This window comes from Neofelis nebulosa, chromosome 11, assembly GCF_028018385.1.
Source record: "Neofelis nebulosa isolate mNeoNeb1 chromosome 11, mNeoNeb1.pri, whole genome shotgun sequence".
Classification (NCBI taxonomy): Eukaryota; Metazoa; Chordata; class Mammalia; order Carnivora; family Felidae; genus Neofelis; species Neofelis nebulosa.
In genome coordinates, this window is record NC_080792.1 from 86,623,472 (window position 1) to 86,641,155 (window position 17,684).

Below are 17,684 nucleotides of genomic sequence, written 5' to 3' on the forward strand. Positions count from 1 at the left end.
CCAAACTGAAGTGTTTCCATCAGGCCCAGGTTAATGTGTCTGTTCCAACTCAACCAAAGGGTTTTCCATCATTCAGGCTACATGTCCTTCCTGGTGGAAGAAGAAGGAAGCAGAGAGAAAAAAATCTCACAGTGGCCCTGCCATCTTCCTGGCTGGGCCAGTACACACACTCCTTAGAAAAGTTTCACCTCTGGTTTAGCATAACAAAACTTTTAATTTAGATGTTTTCATCTCTCTCTCCAAGTAAAAATAAGTTTAAAATAATGACTGTAATAAATGAAGGTAATTAATTGTAGTTTGTTCCTTTACTGTCTAGTCAGCTTAATTTTACCTTTTCAACTAATAATGAGAAAATAATTTTTGTGCTCGGAGGGTTAATGATATGTAACTGCGAGAGCTGCTAATTGCATGTTGCAATCCATCCATCAACAACCCCATCTGTGCGACTTGATTATGTTTGCTAAATTATTGCTTTGAATTATCTTTCATAAAGCAACTTTTGTAATTAGCGGGGCTTTCGTCTTGCTCTTTTCTCTGAGCGCAAGGATATTCAAACTTTGGCCATTTCAAGCTGTCTCCATTAAGCCACCTTCTCTGGCTGTCTTTGTTTCCCTGAGCAGGGGGAATCAAGACTGTCCTTTAAGCAATCAAGGCAGAGAGAAAAAGCTTCCTTGATTCACAGCAGGGCAAATTCACTTCCTCTCTGCACCCCTCCCACCAGCACACGCATACGCGCACACACACACACACACACACACACACACACACACAAAAGAAAAAGAAAAAGAAAAAGAAAAAAGAAAAAAGAAAAGAGAAAAAAAAAAGCCCACACATATACAGAATAAAAAGATAAAAAGGATGCCCAGATTCAGTATATACCAGGGCTGGTGAAATGAAATTAAAGAATGAAGTTGAACATGTTATATTTCAACAAGAGGCCCATACTGGGAAAGAAGGAATATTCAGCCCCGGCGTTTTATGGGCTACTTTATGTGACTTGAGATGGTGTTTGCCTCAGGGAATATTCCTGGGAGGTGATTAATGCCCTCTTGGGAATTCTCTGCTCTGAGCCTGGAGCCTGGTGGATCGGCAGAGGGAAGTGGCATAAAGGATGAACCCTCATTAAAAAAATTAAAATGAAAATCAAATTTGGATTATGAACGGCTTGTGCATGAGCAGTTTGTTCTGGACGAAGACGAAGATGCTTTTTATTAACACCTTTCTCTGGCGGCGTTTCTCCCCGGAGGCGTAGGGAGGGACATGGCGGCTGCAATGGATTAGTCAATAGATCATGAGGAAAGCAGGGGTTTCAAGAATAAAACTCCAGATAAATGTAGTCTTTTTGGTACGTTAAAGGGACGATGGAAAGCCCTCTTAAGAAAATTAACGAAGTTATTTGGAGATCCTCAGCTATTAAAACAGTGTGAATTCAACATGCCACATGAATTTGGAAATGAGAATTCAGCTTTGTCTTCCCTTTTGGACCAACTAAAACCTTCTCTCCCTCTGTAAGTTACTGAGCACCAACAGTGTACCAGGCGCTGTGTCAACTGCCTCCGCCCTTAGTTCTTTGAATCTTTACTATTAACTTCCATTTGCCAGAGGAGGAAAGCTGCAGCTCAGAGAGGTTAAGGAACCTCTCCCTAGCCACACAGCTAGGTAAGCAGCAGTGCTGAGATTGAAGCTAGGCCTGCCTCAGTCTGATTTGTACGTGCTTTCTGCCATACTGCACTGATTGTTTTCTGGATCATCACCCAAACGAAACACTGAACTCTTTCTCCTATGGAAAAAATGATGTAAGTCACACCTGCTTCCTACAGGGACAGAGAGCCCCCTTCTTCCGGAAAAAAGCCTTGAACACCCACTTAGGAAAGAGGCAGATTCCAGCCCATGCATAGCAGAGGCCAAATAAACCTGTACTGGAGGTGACTGATAACAGGAATAATAAAATAACCAGGACTATCAACATAAGGCAATGTTCTAAGCACTCCATGGGCATTAACTTTGCTCTTCCTCAATCACAACCCTATGAAGGAGGTACAATTATTACCCAGTTTTACAGATAAGGAAACAAAAGCACCGAGAGGTTAAGTAACCTGCATAAGGTCAAACAGTGAGGAACTGGCAGAGGTAGGGTTCAAACCCAGGTTGGCTCCAGAGTCTGCTCCTTATCGCCCAGTAGCTTTCTATGTGCCAGGCATTACATTAAAACCCTTCCCTGCAATATACCTCAGTTAGTCCATAAAACAACACAAAAACGGCTGGAGTGTCTTTATTCCCATGAACAGATAGGGAAACTGAGGCTCTAAGTGGCTAAGAGAAGCTCCGCCCACAGCCCAAGCAAGGGAACAGCTGAAAAAGCGCTGCTCAGTGCCTGTCTTCAGGCTGGGCAGAGGAATCAGCTGCCTGAGAGGTCTTGTGTGCTGAGCATCCCTCATGGGACCAGGGCTTGGCAGATGGGAACCTCTTTTTTTAAAAAAACACAAAGCCATGACAACAAATTCCCAACATTATTGGTCTTCTTTCTGGTTTGTTTTTCCCCCTTCAGCTCAGGCACCTCACAACCAAATGAATCAATACTGGATGGCCCTATAAATAAATAAGCACATCAGTCAACTCAGTAATAAAATGAAGGGATGAAAAATATGGAAATCAGCGACATTTGTGTAAATCCAGTTATTGTTTACTTTAATATTGCCTTATGCGCTTACGCGGTTCCAAAGAGACAGATTTAAAGTAATGTGGCGCTTGGCGGATGACAGACTTAAAATACGTCACCATCGGAGAGTTCTGAGAAGGGCCAGCCCTTCTGAGGTCCTGCCTAAATCCAGGGGAGACTGAGAAGAGCCCCCTAAAGATGGAACATTTGACAAACAACTTCCCCTTCCACTACCCTGCCTCAGTGTAATTCCATTCTCTTCCTAGCCCGCCTCCCTTGCCAGCAGGACAAGTGGACGTTCTCAGAATCCTGGTCACAAAGTCAAGTCAAGAGGAGAAATGGAGGAGGTTTGGCCTCATCACAGGGCTCCAGGAAGTCAAGAGAAACAACTGGCTGAAGACAGCTCAGCTGCGGCCAAAGGAACAGGGTCCGATGGGTTGTCAGGAAAGAACATGAACAGTGTTGATTTTATACTCAGACGGTGGGTCAGTAGAGAGGATTTCAGGGCAGGCTGGTAACTGTTTGGACTTATCTGTAAGACTGCCTTAGAGAATCAAAGCAGAGCAGAATGCCCGGGGACAGCAAAGGTCACTGAAGACAAACCTCTTGATTTAAAAAATGGGAAACCAAGCCTGGAAGGTGAGGTGGTTCATTCAAGGTCACAGATACTATGTATAGCAGAGCTGGTGTAAGGCTGGACAAAGTCTAGGAAGAGGGAGATTTCTTGGGATCAGACACTGGAATCCCATCAAACAGAATGGAGAACCCATTCTTACTATGTCACCATTGGCTGATCCAGAGAGAATGGGGCAGAGTTTGCAATGGGGGTAGGCAGGTTTCTCCCAAGCTTCCAGAGGCTGCTGGCCTCCTCTGGCAATTCCAGGTGGGACAGGAGAGGGAACCAGGGAATGTTTTTGTGACATGCCATTGGCCTTGGGTCTTACCTCAGCTTGGAAGCTTTTTAATACAGGAGCCACCATCTCTCTGATTTCCTGAAAAAGAGATCAGCGAAGAGTTCACTACAGTGCCAGGTGGGATACCCCCATGGCCCCTGCTTGCAGTGCACTGTTGTCCCCTAGGTCAGCATTTCCCAAATGTGTCCCATGGGATGTGCATCTGTGGGATTTCATAAGGGTTTCTCATATATACACCTACACACAGATACACTCACACATACACACACACACATGGTGCCAAGCCAAATCAGACTGGGAAAGAAAGTCCAACATCAAGTTTCTTCCCTGAAAGACTTTTTGGAACCTTTAGTATAATGCACCTTGTGCATTTCTGGAAGAGGGGGAAGGAAATAGCATTTCCCAAATAGATCTGATCGTGGAATACTCTTTTATGCAAAGCACTCATGGGGATTGGTGGTGCATCATGTGACACTCTTTGGAGTGGGGGATTGGTGGGGGGGTGGGGGGTGGATGGAGAGGTGGCCTCAACTCTCCACACCTAGCACCATGTCACTGAAGTCTCTTCATAAAAACCTCTGTCCTTGAAGCATTTGCTCAGGGCTGTCTCTTCCAGGTGGCCATCTCTGCTTCCCCTCACCCAACTGCCCCTCTCCGGCAAACACTTCACTTCGCATTTTAGCAACATAACTTCTGTACTTGTCTCTCCCTCCTCACCAGAATGTGCAGCTTTTGGGAACTTGGCAGGGGCACCTCCATGGTGCCCAGATCAGAGGAAGGGCTCTGTGAATGTTTAATAAACTTTATGGCAGTGGGCTATCTTCAGAAGGGAGCATCCTACTTCTGGACCCCAATTTCCTGTCTTTCACAAACGACCTTGAGGTTCCCAGCCCCAAGGGCTTCCCTGCTTGGCTCCTGTGAGTTCTCCCCAGGACATAAGAGGGAGGCCTTTTAGAACCTAGTGTTGCAAGATTCCAACCCTAAATGCTTCAGTTTCCTCTGAGACCCACTGGTGATTCCATGACTGCTGTCAGCCATGGCCCACAAGAAACTCCCATGGAAGGAGGAGATGTGAAGGGCTCAAGAGTGTGGGGGAGAGAGGGGCAGTGGGGAGAAGTGGAAAGGAAGACGTGGGCACAAGATACTTAAGTTTAGGTGAAGAATAAATCCCTTAATTACAAAATAAGGTTGTGCTACTGTCCCTGGAAATTATCTCTCTTCTGGGTCCTGGGTACCTCTCCTCACTGATCGGGTGTTTCCCAGGGCTCCTCAGAGCCAGTGATATAGTGATGGCATGCTGGGGATCTTCAGGAAGCACACAGGAGTTCATGTGAATTTATCTAGCGGATTTGATCACAAGGAACTATGGGGTGCATGGGCTGAGCCATGGAAAAGGAAATGCACAAAAACCTAGGTCGCAGGTTGTGAACTCAAATGTCCACAGAGGCCAGGGGGAAGTGGACATGAGGGAGGCAGGCTGGGAGGTCCCGTGGCAAATCTTGGGAGAACTCAAGCACTGTGTGATGGGGGTGGCAGTTGCTCAGCTACAGCTGGTGACTGCCATGTGGGCATGAGCCTCTGTGTGACCAGATCTACCAAAGAATCTCAAAAGGTACTAGAAATTTGAGGTTTTGGGTGAAATCTTCTGAGATGTTAAACGTTGGTAAACTTACTGTAAAACTTGAGTTTACAGACCAAATAAAACATACCAGTAGGAAACCTCTGGTCCAGGTTCAGGAAACATTAGTGCTGGAAGGGGCCTCAGAAACCATCTCTCCAGTCCCCTGAATTTCCAGAAGGGGAGACCAAGGCGCTGAGAGGGGCTGGCTTGCTCAAGTCTCACAGTGCGCGAGTGGCTCAGCTATCATCTGAATGCAGGTCAACAGACAACCCAAACCAGCTGTCGGCACACTTGAGAGAGTTTAAGGGATTCAAATCTGAGGGCCAACTTTGGGCCAATGCTGACCATTTCTAGAAGCTCCTTGTCCTGTATGCTTCAACCTTAGGGGGGGAAGCTAAGCATAGGCACCAGCAGGAGGTGAGTTGGGCACCAGCCAGATGACGTTCTTAAATAAAGCCTTGGCATGACTCTCCCCATCAGGAGAGACTAGTTCCAAAAATGAGAATTTTCAGAGGCACGACTATAATAGGAATGGAAACTTATTCCTTCTAATTACATAATTGCATAATTATGCAGTATTGAAATTATGTAAGCCGAACTCCGAGGCTTAAAACCTGGCCTGGATTTCCCTCATCACCCGGGGGGCTCCCATGTGGCCCCCGGGGAGGAGGATGAGATGGAGGGTTTGTGCTGACCGGAGAGAAAGCATGTAGGGCTGGGAAGATCTAGGGCCATTTCATCTCTGCTTCCCACAGAATGGAGAGTCAGAGGTGAAGCTTCTGGTATCCTCTTTCTAGGCAGAAAATCAGTTTAAATAATAAGCCACTATCTGTTCTTAGAGGGAAACAAAGGATGCTCAGCATTACCTATGCCTTCTTAGCTCCAGGAGTCAAACCAAGGACTTGACTTGGCCTTCTGAAGCCGCAACATGGGAGACACTCGGATCTGAGATTGCTGCCCCTTCTCCTGGAGCACCCTCCCTCAGCTCTCAAACCTAAGATTCCTTCCCTAATCGCTCCATGGGCAGGTTCTAGCTGCAGCCTACTTCTTCTTCTTGCTTTGAAGAACCGAACATACTTATGACTTGTGTGAGGAAGATTTCACAGCTAGAAGACCTGAACCCTCTGTGCTCATGTAGCCCGATTCCTGGGTAGGCCTGCCTCTTCTCCATCTCTCCATGGCCCCCTCCTCCATCAGCAAGGTGGCAACAGAACTCCTGGGTGATTCTAACAGGCAGACTGGGATCAATATCTCCAGGTCTGATACTTCCAGAATTGCCAGCTGCTGCCCAACCCTCCTCCAAGATCCAGGCCACTTGAGTAGGTTAGGACATAGAGGTCAACTATTAATCTCTGAGGACACAGAGAAGCACAACTGGCTTTGGGGGCAGTCAGGTCTCTGTTTCCCATAGTGGCTCTGATGTGTCATATCCTTGATGACATTATATGCAATCAGAAGGCCTTATTTTTCCTATCGTGTTTATTCCATCTTTTTTTTTTTTTAAATGTGAGCAGCAACAGGGGGCCTGATAGAGAAAGTAAAAGAATTAACACATTCACCCCTGCAAAGAACAAAAACAAGTCCATTCTAGTCTCTTCCCTTGGGGGGGCCTTATGGTATGGGGGGTGGGGGGAGGGGACTTGTCATTATCTGGACCACTTCAAGTCAGCTGGGAAAGGCAGAGCAGATGGGTGGAGCTACAAGGCAAGAGGTGAAGGGGGAGGATGAGGCCTGTTTATGTCAGTGGGAGGCAGTTTCAGAGGAGATTGAGGGAAGGCCCAGAGAGGGTAGGGAAGCCTATAGCTGTCCTCTCCCAGACACCAATGGAAAAGTAAAATAAAATCAAGAACCCTAGAGACACTGTCTTTGCTGTCAAGGCCAGGTGTTTGACTAGATATGAATGTGGGCGGGGGGGGGGGGATGGATGTTTTAGAGAACCTCAGAAAGAGTAACTTCAATGGAGAAGCAACGTGCCCTCACTTTAGACAGCACCGCTGAGCACCACTAGAGCAAGAAACACCCAAAGGTTGGGGGCTGTAATTTTTTCTTCGTGGCTAATTAGCTTCTTTTCTTGTTAGTCACTTATGTCTACAGTTTCCAAAATATAGTTTGAACAGGGAAAACTCTGCATTCCTACTGAGTTAATTCTATAACGGCAAATATACTGTACCTCAGGTACATTTTTCTTAAATTCCCGGCGGAGTTCAATTAAATGTTTATGAGAATGTTCACTCTCCTCCTGCCGTGCAGACAGCTCGGAAGCGACGGAATTAAGCTCCTTCTGAAACAATAAAAAAAAAAAAAAAAAAGAGAGAGAGAGAGAGACAGAGAGACAGAGAGACAGAGAGAGAGAAAAGAAAAAGATTTTTCCCCCTCCTCTTCCTTTTTAATCATCATACAAAACAGCATTCTGAACAAGTTTTCTTAATTTACAAAGCTGAGAAAAGACAGGATATTGACTCCTGGCACAAATGAATAATTTACAAAACTGGGGATGTAACTGAAAAAAATCCAGGACAGCTTTTTTTTGCTCATCGGAAGATCAATAATCTCCCATAAAGTTGGGTGGAGCTATTTTTTTTTATACCTCTCCCCAACCCCCCTGCCCCACCTCTTAAATTTCCAAAGGAGTGATGGCATAAGCTTGTCAGTAACTGTAGAAAACATCTCCAAACCGTGTCAAAATAGTAAAGTGCGGCATATTGTATGGGCATATTATAGTGTAAGAAAGTGCTGTCGACAGCTTTCATATATCAGAGGTGGGAACTGTTCCAACTATGACTTACTTACACTTAAGGGTTCATAAATACGCCTTTTAAGATATAGATGGCTTTTTAATTTCAGTAGATTTTGGAAAAATGAAGGTGCCAATAAGAAGCAAGCTGACCTTTTGTGTATCCTGCAGTAAATCATTTAAGGTTCACTTCAAGTATAAGAAATATTTCACTGAAGACTCCCGGATTCAGAAGAAATGGATTGGAAGGTGCCTTGGCTGCTTATGTGCAATGAAGGAGCCAGACCAGGTTTTTACAGGATGTACCATTCAGGAAAAAAAAAGAGAGTGAGGGATGGAAGGAGGGGCCACCCCAGCTTACACACATCACAGACAATGTCTGCTGGTCGTACATGTATATTTGATCACCCCTCTCTCCGCTTTCTTCACTTTAACGGTGGCAGTTTCACAAGGGGAGTACAATTCACCATGAGTTGTCATGGATTTCATTTGCATAATTCAAGAAATGCTGTTTATGTGGTCTGCTGCTTTCTTGCACCATCCCGAGATGGGCTTTTTTTCTGGACCATAACTCGAGGAGCATTTCTGTATATATCACCCGATTATATTTGCAGCAATCAAGCCCCATAATTTCCTAAATCCGGTGATGCAATAAATTTCTGCAATCAGATTTATTAAAAACACACACGCAGATGCAAGAGTGTATTTCTAGGGTGAACTCTTTAATCTAACATATGTATGATGAGGCCCGGCACCGTGTTGAAAGACCCCATTTGTCATCGCTAATATGCATTCATCTTGCACACACAATGAAACACTTTTACCATTAGATAATGAAATAAAAGTACTATTAACCCGCTGCAAATCCTTTTCCCTGTAAGAGACGAAATGCATGGTAATTGTCTTATATCATGTCTGAGTCGGTAAATCTGCTCTATAGCAGTTCACCATAGCACCATAAACCTCATACCCATTGGAGGCTGGAGAGCCTACCCTAAGCCCAGCATAACTGTCTCTGCCTATGATGCCTTAGGGAGAAATTGGCAAGGGAATTTCTATTTCTGGAGAAATGTCTAACCTCGTTGGAAAACCATGGGACTAGAAGAGAGAAGGTCAAGGCATAAAAGCAGAGATTAAAATAGAGGGGCAAAGGAATCGGAAATGCGGTGCTCTCCAAGGTGCTGAAGTCAATCCATTGCCACAGCACTAGGTACATCAACTTAAAGGCACTGGGACTTCCAGTACAAACACTTCATGGAATTTTGAGTCAGGTGAGAAAGAAGGTATCATTCGGAGAGACAGAAACAGTCTACCAAAGTGACAGAAGAAAAAAGGGAGACTTCTGATTTATCATTATTTTAAAATAATCATAGTTTCCAATAAAGAAAACACAATCAAACACAATCAAAATATTGAGTGACCAGAGAGAAGTCTGTGTTTGTAGGAAAAGGACTGATCAAATGTAGATAAAATCCAACCAAGTGGTGCAGCCAGGTGGACAGAATGCTCTCAGTTTTCTTTAGGTTTTCTCATCTGTCTTGAAGACAAATATGGGATTTTTACATTGCTGTAGGACAAGCAGAGCTGTGACTTGTGTTGACATCACTTGGTTTTGGATTATCATATATCTGACACTGTGTTCTAATCTCTGGGACACTGCCCCTCCCCACACCACACCACAGCAACCAATATACCTGGTTGGTGCTGGACTTGGACTCCTCAGTTAAAACATGAAATCCAGGCTCTGAGAAGAAATTTCACAGCAGGATAAGTCCAATGACTTGACGTGTTCTACCAGATAATTATGCTGTGTGACTGCACTGGGGCCCTTCACCACAACCTCCTAGGCTGCTGGTGGGTGTAAATCTCTCTACTGCAGACACAGCAGAGGCAAGACCAGGCCAAGGAACATCGGCAAACCCCCAGGCCCAGCCCTACTGCAAGCCCAGCTCATGGTGTCCTGTTGAGCCCTAGAAGAACAAACAATATCCATGTTCTTCTCAACTTTGCCTGCTTCCATGCTCATCGTTCAACCCTGAATTCTCGCCACATTTCCTTGGTAAGCTCACTAACAACAAAATCATCAATAACAATAATAATAGTAAATAATAATCATAATTACCATTCATTGGGTGCTTACATGTGTCAGGCACCATGCTAAGCTCCTTACATACATTATCTCATGTAACAAGCACATTAATGTGTCTACTAGGTGATTCAAGCAGGGACTAAGAAATAAATTACAGTCAATTCTAATAGTTCAGGTGTGGATTATCCCCTTGGTGGATAATAAAGGCAAAATTGTAATGCCTGGCTCTTCATAGGGCTTCTGCTCCACTTCCCCACTGGCTGGGGGATATTCAGGGAGCTTGTTTTAAATGCTATAGCTGTATAGGGGCGCCTGGGTGGCGCAGTCGGTCAAGCGTCCGACTTCAGCCAGGTCACGATCTCGCGGTCCGTGAGTTCGAGCCCCGCGTCAGGCTCTGGGCTGATGGCTCGGAGCCTGGAGCCTGTTTCCGATTCTGTGTCTCCCTCTCTCTCTGCCCCTCCCCCGTTCATGCTCTGTCTCTCTCTGTCCCAAAAATAAATAAAAAACATTAAAAAAAATTTTTTTAAATGCTATAGCTGTATAAACCATCAAGCACAGTACCAAGTGTTCAAGATATACTGGTTGATACTATTCTGCTTTTTTTAGATAAACTGAGAGCTCAGAAAACATCCTGCTAGATCAGTGATTCTAAGAGTTCTGGATTTCACAGGTCAATAAAAATCTCACCAAAAATAAATAAACAAATAAATAAAGGACCAACAGAGTATGGCCAAGTTTCACTGCATCAAAGAAAAACATTAAAAACAACCCCCCTCTCACCCTAAAAGATGGGATATTTGAACATTAACAAAGCAAGAGGGCCAACAACAGAATCAACAAGAGTCTTTTTAAAATAAATACACCTAAAATAAAAAGGCTCACAGCACTATATTTATTTTGAAGGGACGGGAAAAACTCCCGTAAACCTAAGCCAGCATTGGTCTAAAGGTGAATTTTAGAAACGAGTGTCTGAGCCACTGCACACATACACAGCTAGCAGGGCCTCTCCTTTGATGATCAAGCAGAACTCGGTTCCTCTCCCCACGCTGGCCCTCAGCCCCCAGCCCTAGGGGAGCCATGATTAACACAGCCCCAGACTTTGGACCAGGCCCAGGCCGGGAGGAGACTCATCTGATTAACCTGCCATCAGCAGCAGACAGACAGCCCGGAGCCCGGCGCAGACCATTCAAATAATGATCATCATAAACAGCCCATTTGCAACTAAAAAGAAATAATTTTAATGAGCTTGAAGCAGATGATGGATGCAGCTGAGGCTCGGGCCAATGCTCAGAGAAAAAGGAAGTGGGGATTGAGCTGCACCCAGGATGAGGCACAGCAGGAAGAAGCTGGGTTGGGGAGGAAGGGCTCTTCTGGGGAAGATGGAAACCACCAGCCCACTGTGTCCATTGCCTGGCGAGTGCCCCTAGCTCTGAGAGGGTCTGCACTCCAGTATGCTGGACAAACGTGAGACTTAGACCTCCAAAGCACTCAGAGTCTCAGAATGTATGAACCAGAAGGAAACTTTGAGGTTGTCCAGTCCATCACTGTCCAAACTTCAATCATACATACCCCTCTGGCATGCATTTGCCATATTGATATTCCACATGAATCACTATTTATTTAATATTTATCTTCAAATTGACTATTTCTTTTTGATTGAGGTATGTATAGCTTTACAATTTTAAGACTGAATTTTTACACCTTGCAACCACTGCCCAGATCAAGATATAGAATGTTCATGTTCCTAGCACCTTTGAAGGATCCCTGGTACCTCCTCTTTTTGAGTACAGCCTAAAGGTGGCCATTATTCTGATCCTAGCATCACAGATAAAATTTGCCTGTTCTTGACCTTCATGAAGACTTCCTCCCCTTCTTTTTAACCTGAATAAGTGCATTTGAAAAGGAAAATTTTTTATCACTAGAGAATCCTAGGTCATAAACAGATGGTATCCACTGAAATAAACTACAATGAAAATAAAGCATTGCTATTTTTCTTTGTTATAAAAGGAGACCACCAAATATTAGAGAGGTGTTAAAAGGAGTGTAGCACCAGGCTGACTTTCTTCTTGTTAGAAGGAGAAGGGATGGAGGAGCACTGAGAAGGAATAACTGTTCCTCCTGACATGAGTTGATCCTTCTAAAGTCAGGTCTACTTATTGCTTACAATCATCTCATGTCCATCAGTAAGTGTATGTACCACACTTTAGCAAAAATCAATTGAATCTGACTCTGCCATTAAAATTTTTTTTTAACTTTATTTATTTATTTTGAGAGAGAGACAGAAAGCAGGAAGGGGAGGGGCAGAGAGAGAGGGAGAGGGAGAATCTCAAGCAGGCTCTGCGCTGTCAGTGCAGAGCCCGACATGGGGCTTGAACTCGCGAACCATGAGATCATGACCTGAGCCCAAATCAAGAGTCAGATGCTTAACCGACTGAGCCATCCACGTGCCCCCGATTCTGCCATTTTAAAGACAAGGAAACTGAAACACAGCCTAGACTACCTGCCCAAGTCACACAGCTGCATAAGAGGTTGCATTTCCTCAGGGAGAAGGGTGGTGGGTCTGGGGTAGGGAAGGAAAACTGTGGTTATCTACAGGGAGGCAGGTTGAACATTCTCAGTTAACCCATGTTCTTCATGAAAGAGGGAAGGGGAATCTTACAAGAATACTTGGTTTTGAAATTTAACACCTGATCCTAAAGTGTCAACTACATACACAGCTCCCGACTAGATGCTATGTTCTCACAGGGGAAACCCATAAGAGATCACATGTGTATACGCATGTCAGTTCCCTCATCATATGTGCACACTCTTCTCAGCTCCAAAGACAACCCCACACTCAGACATGCCCCCCCCAAAACCAACTCCGAAAAGAGACCTTCTAAAAAGAATGCAGTTATTGTTGGGGATCAGGGATTAAGGAAGTGAGGACCTCAGGTGTCACTGGGTCCCTGTCAGCCCCTCCCATCTTCTGCTCTCCTTTCCTTCCCAGCCAGACTGAATTCCTTGCAGGAATCCAAATGCCCCAGGGTTTCCCAACTCTACGGCCCCACAGACTTCATTCCCTCTGCTCAGATGATCTCATTCTTTGTGCTGATCTTACTCATCAATTTGTCTCAGCTTAAATGTCCCCCCTTCCAGGAGGGCTTCATGGACCTTCCCTTCCAAGTCCAGGCATCTCCACTGTGCCTCTGCTAATCTTTTCTGGTATTTTCCCTGTCAGAAAATATATGATAAAACATTATCAGATTTTATTTTTTAAAGCCTTAGAACCTGTCTTAAAATGAAATCTTACACAGAAGGTCCTTATAGAAAACAAGAGCTCATAGCTAACATTTATGAGTTCCTATTAGTATATTTATTTTAATATTTATGGAGCGTATGAAGTCTTTATGTACATTATCTCTTATAAGGATACATGGCTGAAGTGATGGTTGAAATTCTAGGCCAGGCCTGGAAAACCAGGATGAGCAGTGGTTACGACTTGTAATGCAGTCACCAACTACCCTCAAAACACACATGGAACTCTGCTTTCTCTTTCCTGTAGGGAGATCCAATTAGAGATGTTGGACCCTCATCCATCCACTCCCCTGTCCGTCATCCATCCATGATCTCCAGTGTGCTAGGCATTGGATAAGGGGAGGGCAACAATGAATCAGATATGGCCTGCATCCTACAAGAGCTCAGAAACCAAAGTAAACAAGCTAGGACATAAATAATTCTGGTAAAAGGGGACAAAGACCATCATGTTGAGACATTACCTCCAATGTAGGCTTAGATGAGTGAAACCCTTATATATCCTGTATTGCCTGAGGGGTATGGAAACTAATGGGGTAAGGGAGAGGTAGAGTTTTATCTATCTCTTCTAATGGTTCTCAACTTGGGCAGGGGCTGCCAGTACCCAGTAGGTATTACCTAAGATGGAAACCCTTTATCCCACATCCATCCAATCACCTATCCATTTATCCACTTATCCATCCAAAATCCATCTAATTAATCATCCATCCACTCCAATCCAATTATTCAGCCAACAAATTACTTAGCCACAATTCTGTGGCAGGTACAGTGCCAGGTACTGGTATACAGTAACCAACCAACACAGTCCCTGTCCTTGAAGAGTTCACAGTGCAGTGGAGAAGACAGGTCAATTCCAACACTGTGTGCCTAAGTAAAATATAAGAAGTATGAATAAAGTACAATGGGAACACAGAGACAAGGTGACTTCCTATAACTTGGGGGACAGGTCACCAAGATGGGAGCATTTGACCTGGGTCCAGAGGGATGAGTGTGTCAGATAGAAGCTAAGCATCCCAGGCAGAGGGAATGGGATTGTTGCAATAATCTCCTAACTGGTCTCCCTATTCCTGTCTTTAGTTTTATTCTCCTTAAAATGTATCACTATCAAACACACTGTATTTCATTTACTTATTTTATTTGTGATAATGAAAACTCCATGAACAGTTCCTGATACATAGTAGGTACTCTAGAAATGTTTGTTGGTCAAATGAATGAGTGAATGACACAATGCTATGTCAGAAGCTCTGAAAGAGCCTGGTCTATCTGGGAAACAATGACATGGTTTAGAGACCACAGACCTACATCCAAATCTGGCTTTGACACTTCCCTAGCAGTGTGGCCTTGGACAAATGACTCAAACTTAGTTTCTGTGTCTGTAAAATGGGGACAAAAATTTGTGCCCATAGGGTTATTATAAAGATCCTTTGAGAACCAGATTGCAAGTGGGTGAAGTGCTTGGCAGAATGTCTAGGATCTTCAGCGTTCACACCCTCCAATGGAATGTCAGTCCCTTAGGGTGGGGACTGTGCCTGTGTTGTTCACAGCCATAGCCAGGGGTTCTAGCCTAGTGCCAGGTGCATAGTAGGCACTCAGTAAACATTTGTGAATGAATGACTGTTAGCAGATATAAGTATGAGAAGTCCTCTGTGGCAGAAGCAAAGCGGGACCCTCTTTGTGCATGCCAAATGTCTCATTCTGCATCTCTGGTCCATGGAGTTATTTAGAGCTTGGCCATCAGAGTCTCAGGTTGAACACAAAGGTTTCAGGGGATGCTGTGGGGGTATGGTGGGAGTGCTGCCTTCAGAGGGGCCTCAGAGGCCAGCTCCGGGAGGCGCTGCGGGATGACCTGGGATGGAGGGTACATGCTGGCCTGCCATGAACAAGGAGACAAGACGGATGGCTCTGCAGCCCGCTGAGATGGATAACTGAGCCGCAGCTGAGAGACAGCCCGGTTACCAGAGCCATCCATCACTCCCTGCGCCGTATGTAAATTTCAGATGCCAAGATGTATCGGGCCAATTATCCGAGGCTGGGGCAAGGGGTGGTGCCTAAGAGAAACAGTTCCCAGCCAAGCTAGCTTTACTGCATTCCATCAGCTGGGCTGGGGGTGATAGACAGTTCATATTCAGGTCAAAGAGCCCATTAAGGAGAATGTGGCCAAACCTCGAGGCCTGGGTGTGTGGGTGAGGCTGCCAACACTTCTTAGTAAACTCCCAGTGCAGTGATAACAATAATATAATAACTGCCCAACAGACGGCTTACTATACATATACGAGGTCAATGCTAATTGGCACACAAAATTTCATTTAATTCTCCCAATGGTGCTTGGCACACAGTGGATCCTCTAGAAACATCTGTTGGGAGAGCAAATGAATGGTCTATGATGAAAGGTGCCATTTTACACATAGTACCTGCAGAGAGACAAAGCCTCTCATCCAAGGTCACATGGCTGGGAAGTGGCATCATGGGGACTTGAACTTATGTCTTTCTGGATTCTTTCCTCCAGATACTGAGAGGGCAAACTTTCTCTGACCTGTCTGTCGTCAATAAGGACTCAAGTGGCCTGAAGACCAGAAGTCTGGTTGGGCCTAATCAGTCTCTCCATCCATCTGTTCGTTTGTCCATCCGTCCGTCCATCCATCCATCCATCCATCCATCCATCCCTTTGTATTCATTCACTCAACTATTATTTAAACACCTACAACACTGCCTAGGACAAGCCAGACCCAGATCCTGCCCGCATGGAGTGATGGGTCACATAGGGAGCAGAGACAATTATGACTGCAGTCCATCAGGCCCTCCTAGCAGAGCTCACAGCTCTGGCTTCCAGAAAATCCAGGTGGCAATTTGCTTTTACTTGGAGTCAGGCCAACAAGTGACATTTGGCAGGCAGAGTGGGTTCAAGTTCGGACATTCTAGCCTACTGGCTCTGTGAGCTTGGGCAGACCCTTGGCCTCTGTGCATCTAGGTTTACCACTGTTAAATGGAGTCATGGCATTCACTCCTTCTTGGTGGGGCAGGCAGTATGAAAGGCTTGTGGTTGGCAGGGGGTCTAGGCTGCAAGAAGTGCCTGGAAGGGTTAGGTGCTCAGCGGCCTAGGGTGTTACTTGGGCTGGAGCCAATGCCAGCCCTAAGGCGCCAAGGGAGTGGCAACTTTCCATGCCCTGGTATCGGGATGAGGCCCAGGGCTGGAGTGGGGATGTTGCTCTCATCAGCAAATCCTGTCAGCTTGATCTAACCATTTCTCATCTTCTCTACTGCTGTCACCCTGGACCTGGACATTATCATTGCCTGCCTGGGTGACCAAAGAAGCCTTCTCACTGGGCTCCATACTGTCATCCTCAGTCCCTTCCCCATCCAGCAGCCATAGGAATGCTGTTAAATCTAAGTCATATCCTGGCCCTCCTCTGCTCAAAACTTTTCCATTGCTCCCACCAAATCGGAGCCAAGACCAAAGTGCTCACCATAACATCATGGCTCCATATGATTCATCTCAGTCTCACTTCCTTCTATTTCTGCTTTGCTCACTCTACTCCAGCCACGTGGGGTCCTTGCTGGCTCTTCAACACATCAAACACATTCCTGCCACAGGGTCTTTGCACTGGCTGTTCCTTCTGCCCCCAATGCCATTTTTTTCAGAATCCCACATGGTTCTTTCCTTTGCCTCCTCTGGTCTAGGTTCTTATATCACCTTCTCACCTGTCTCATTATACTATTCAAAATAGCAAGCATCTTCTTCTTACTTCACCTGTCCCTCTCTCTGCTTATTTTTTTCCATGCCACTTGTTATCGACACATTTATGTACTTACTTCTCTATTTGTTTATTGCCTGTTTCCAATGCCCACCCCCCTCCGATGTCAGCTCCAGAAGGACACACCTTTGTCTGTTTGGGTCACAGATGGATCCTCAATGCTCAGCTCATTGTAGGTGCTCAATATTTGTTGAATAAATGAATGTACACATAAATGAACAAATGAAAGATGGGCTGGCCAACTCTGGGCCCCAACACCCTCCCCCCTATAGTTGTCCCCTACTCAGTGCCCTGCCCCACCTCCAGGGCCCCACCCCCACTCCTAAACATCAGGCAGGAAAACAAGCCAGCTCTTGTAGCAGGCAGGACCTGGAGGTGGCTGTCCTTAAGAGAGGATGCCAATCAAATACCTGATTATCTTGCCACGAACCAGGAGCCACATCCAATCACTTCCTTCTGCCCTTGATTGCTGCTTTATATTCTGGAGTTCTCAGAATGTAAAACCTCACAGCACCAGGAAAATAAAGTAGTCGTCACTCTGGCGGGTATCAGGTCAAGAGTCAGGGACCCCTAGGGCCCCTTTCTTAGGCCTAACACAGCTGGTCCGGTTGGGTGAGGTGG

At 45.3% G+C, this 17,684-nt stretch overlaps 1 protein-coding gene across 9 annotated transcripts in view; it reads right to left on the reverse strand.

The window, feature by feature from the left end:
- The window catches only part of CUX2 (cut like homeobox 2), a 283,575-nt gene that overhangs the window by 98,655 nt on the left and 167,236 nt on the right, over positions 1-17,684 (reverse strand). For 7 of the 9 annotated variants that reach the window (XM_058691237.1, XM_058691238.1, XM_058691234.1 and 4 more), the window contains 2 exons: positions 7,365-7,475; positions 3,604-3,651 (listed from right to left, as the gene is read on the reverse strand). The exons of 1 other annotated variant lie outside the window; for it this stretch is intronic. In XM_058691237.1, the coding sequence (XP_058547220.1) occupies positions 3,604-3,651; positions 7,365-7,475 (159 nt within the window). The remainder of the gene's footprint in view (positions 1-3,603; positions 3,652-7,364; positions 7,476-17,684) is intronic. One more of the 9 variants, XM_058691232.1, reaches the window with a different exon arrangement.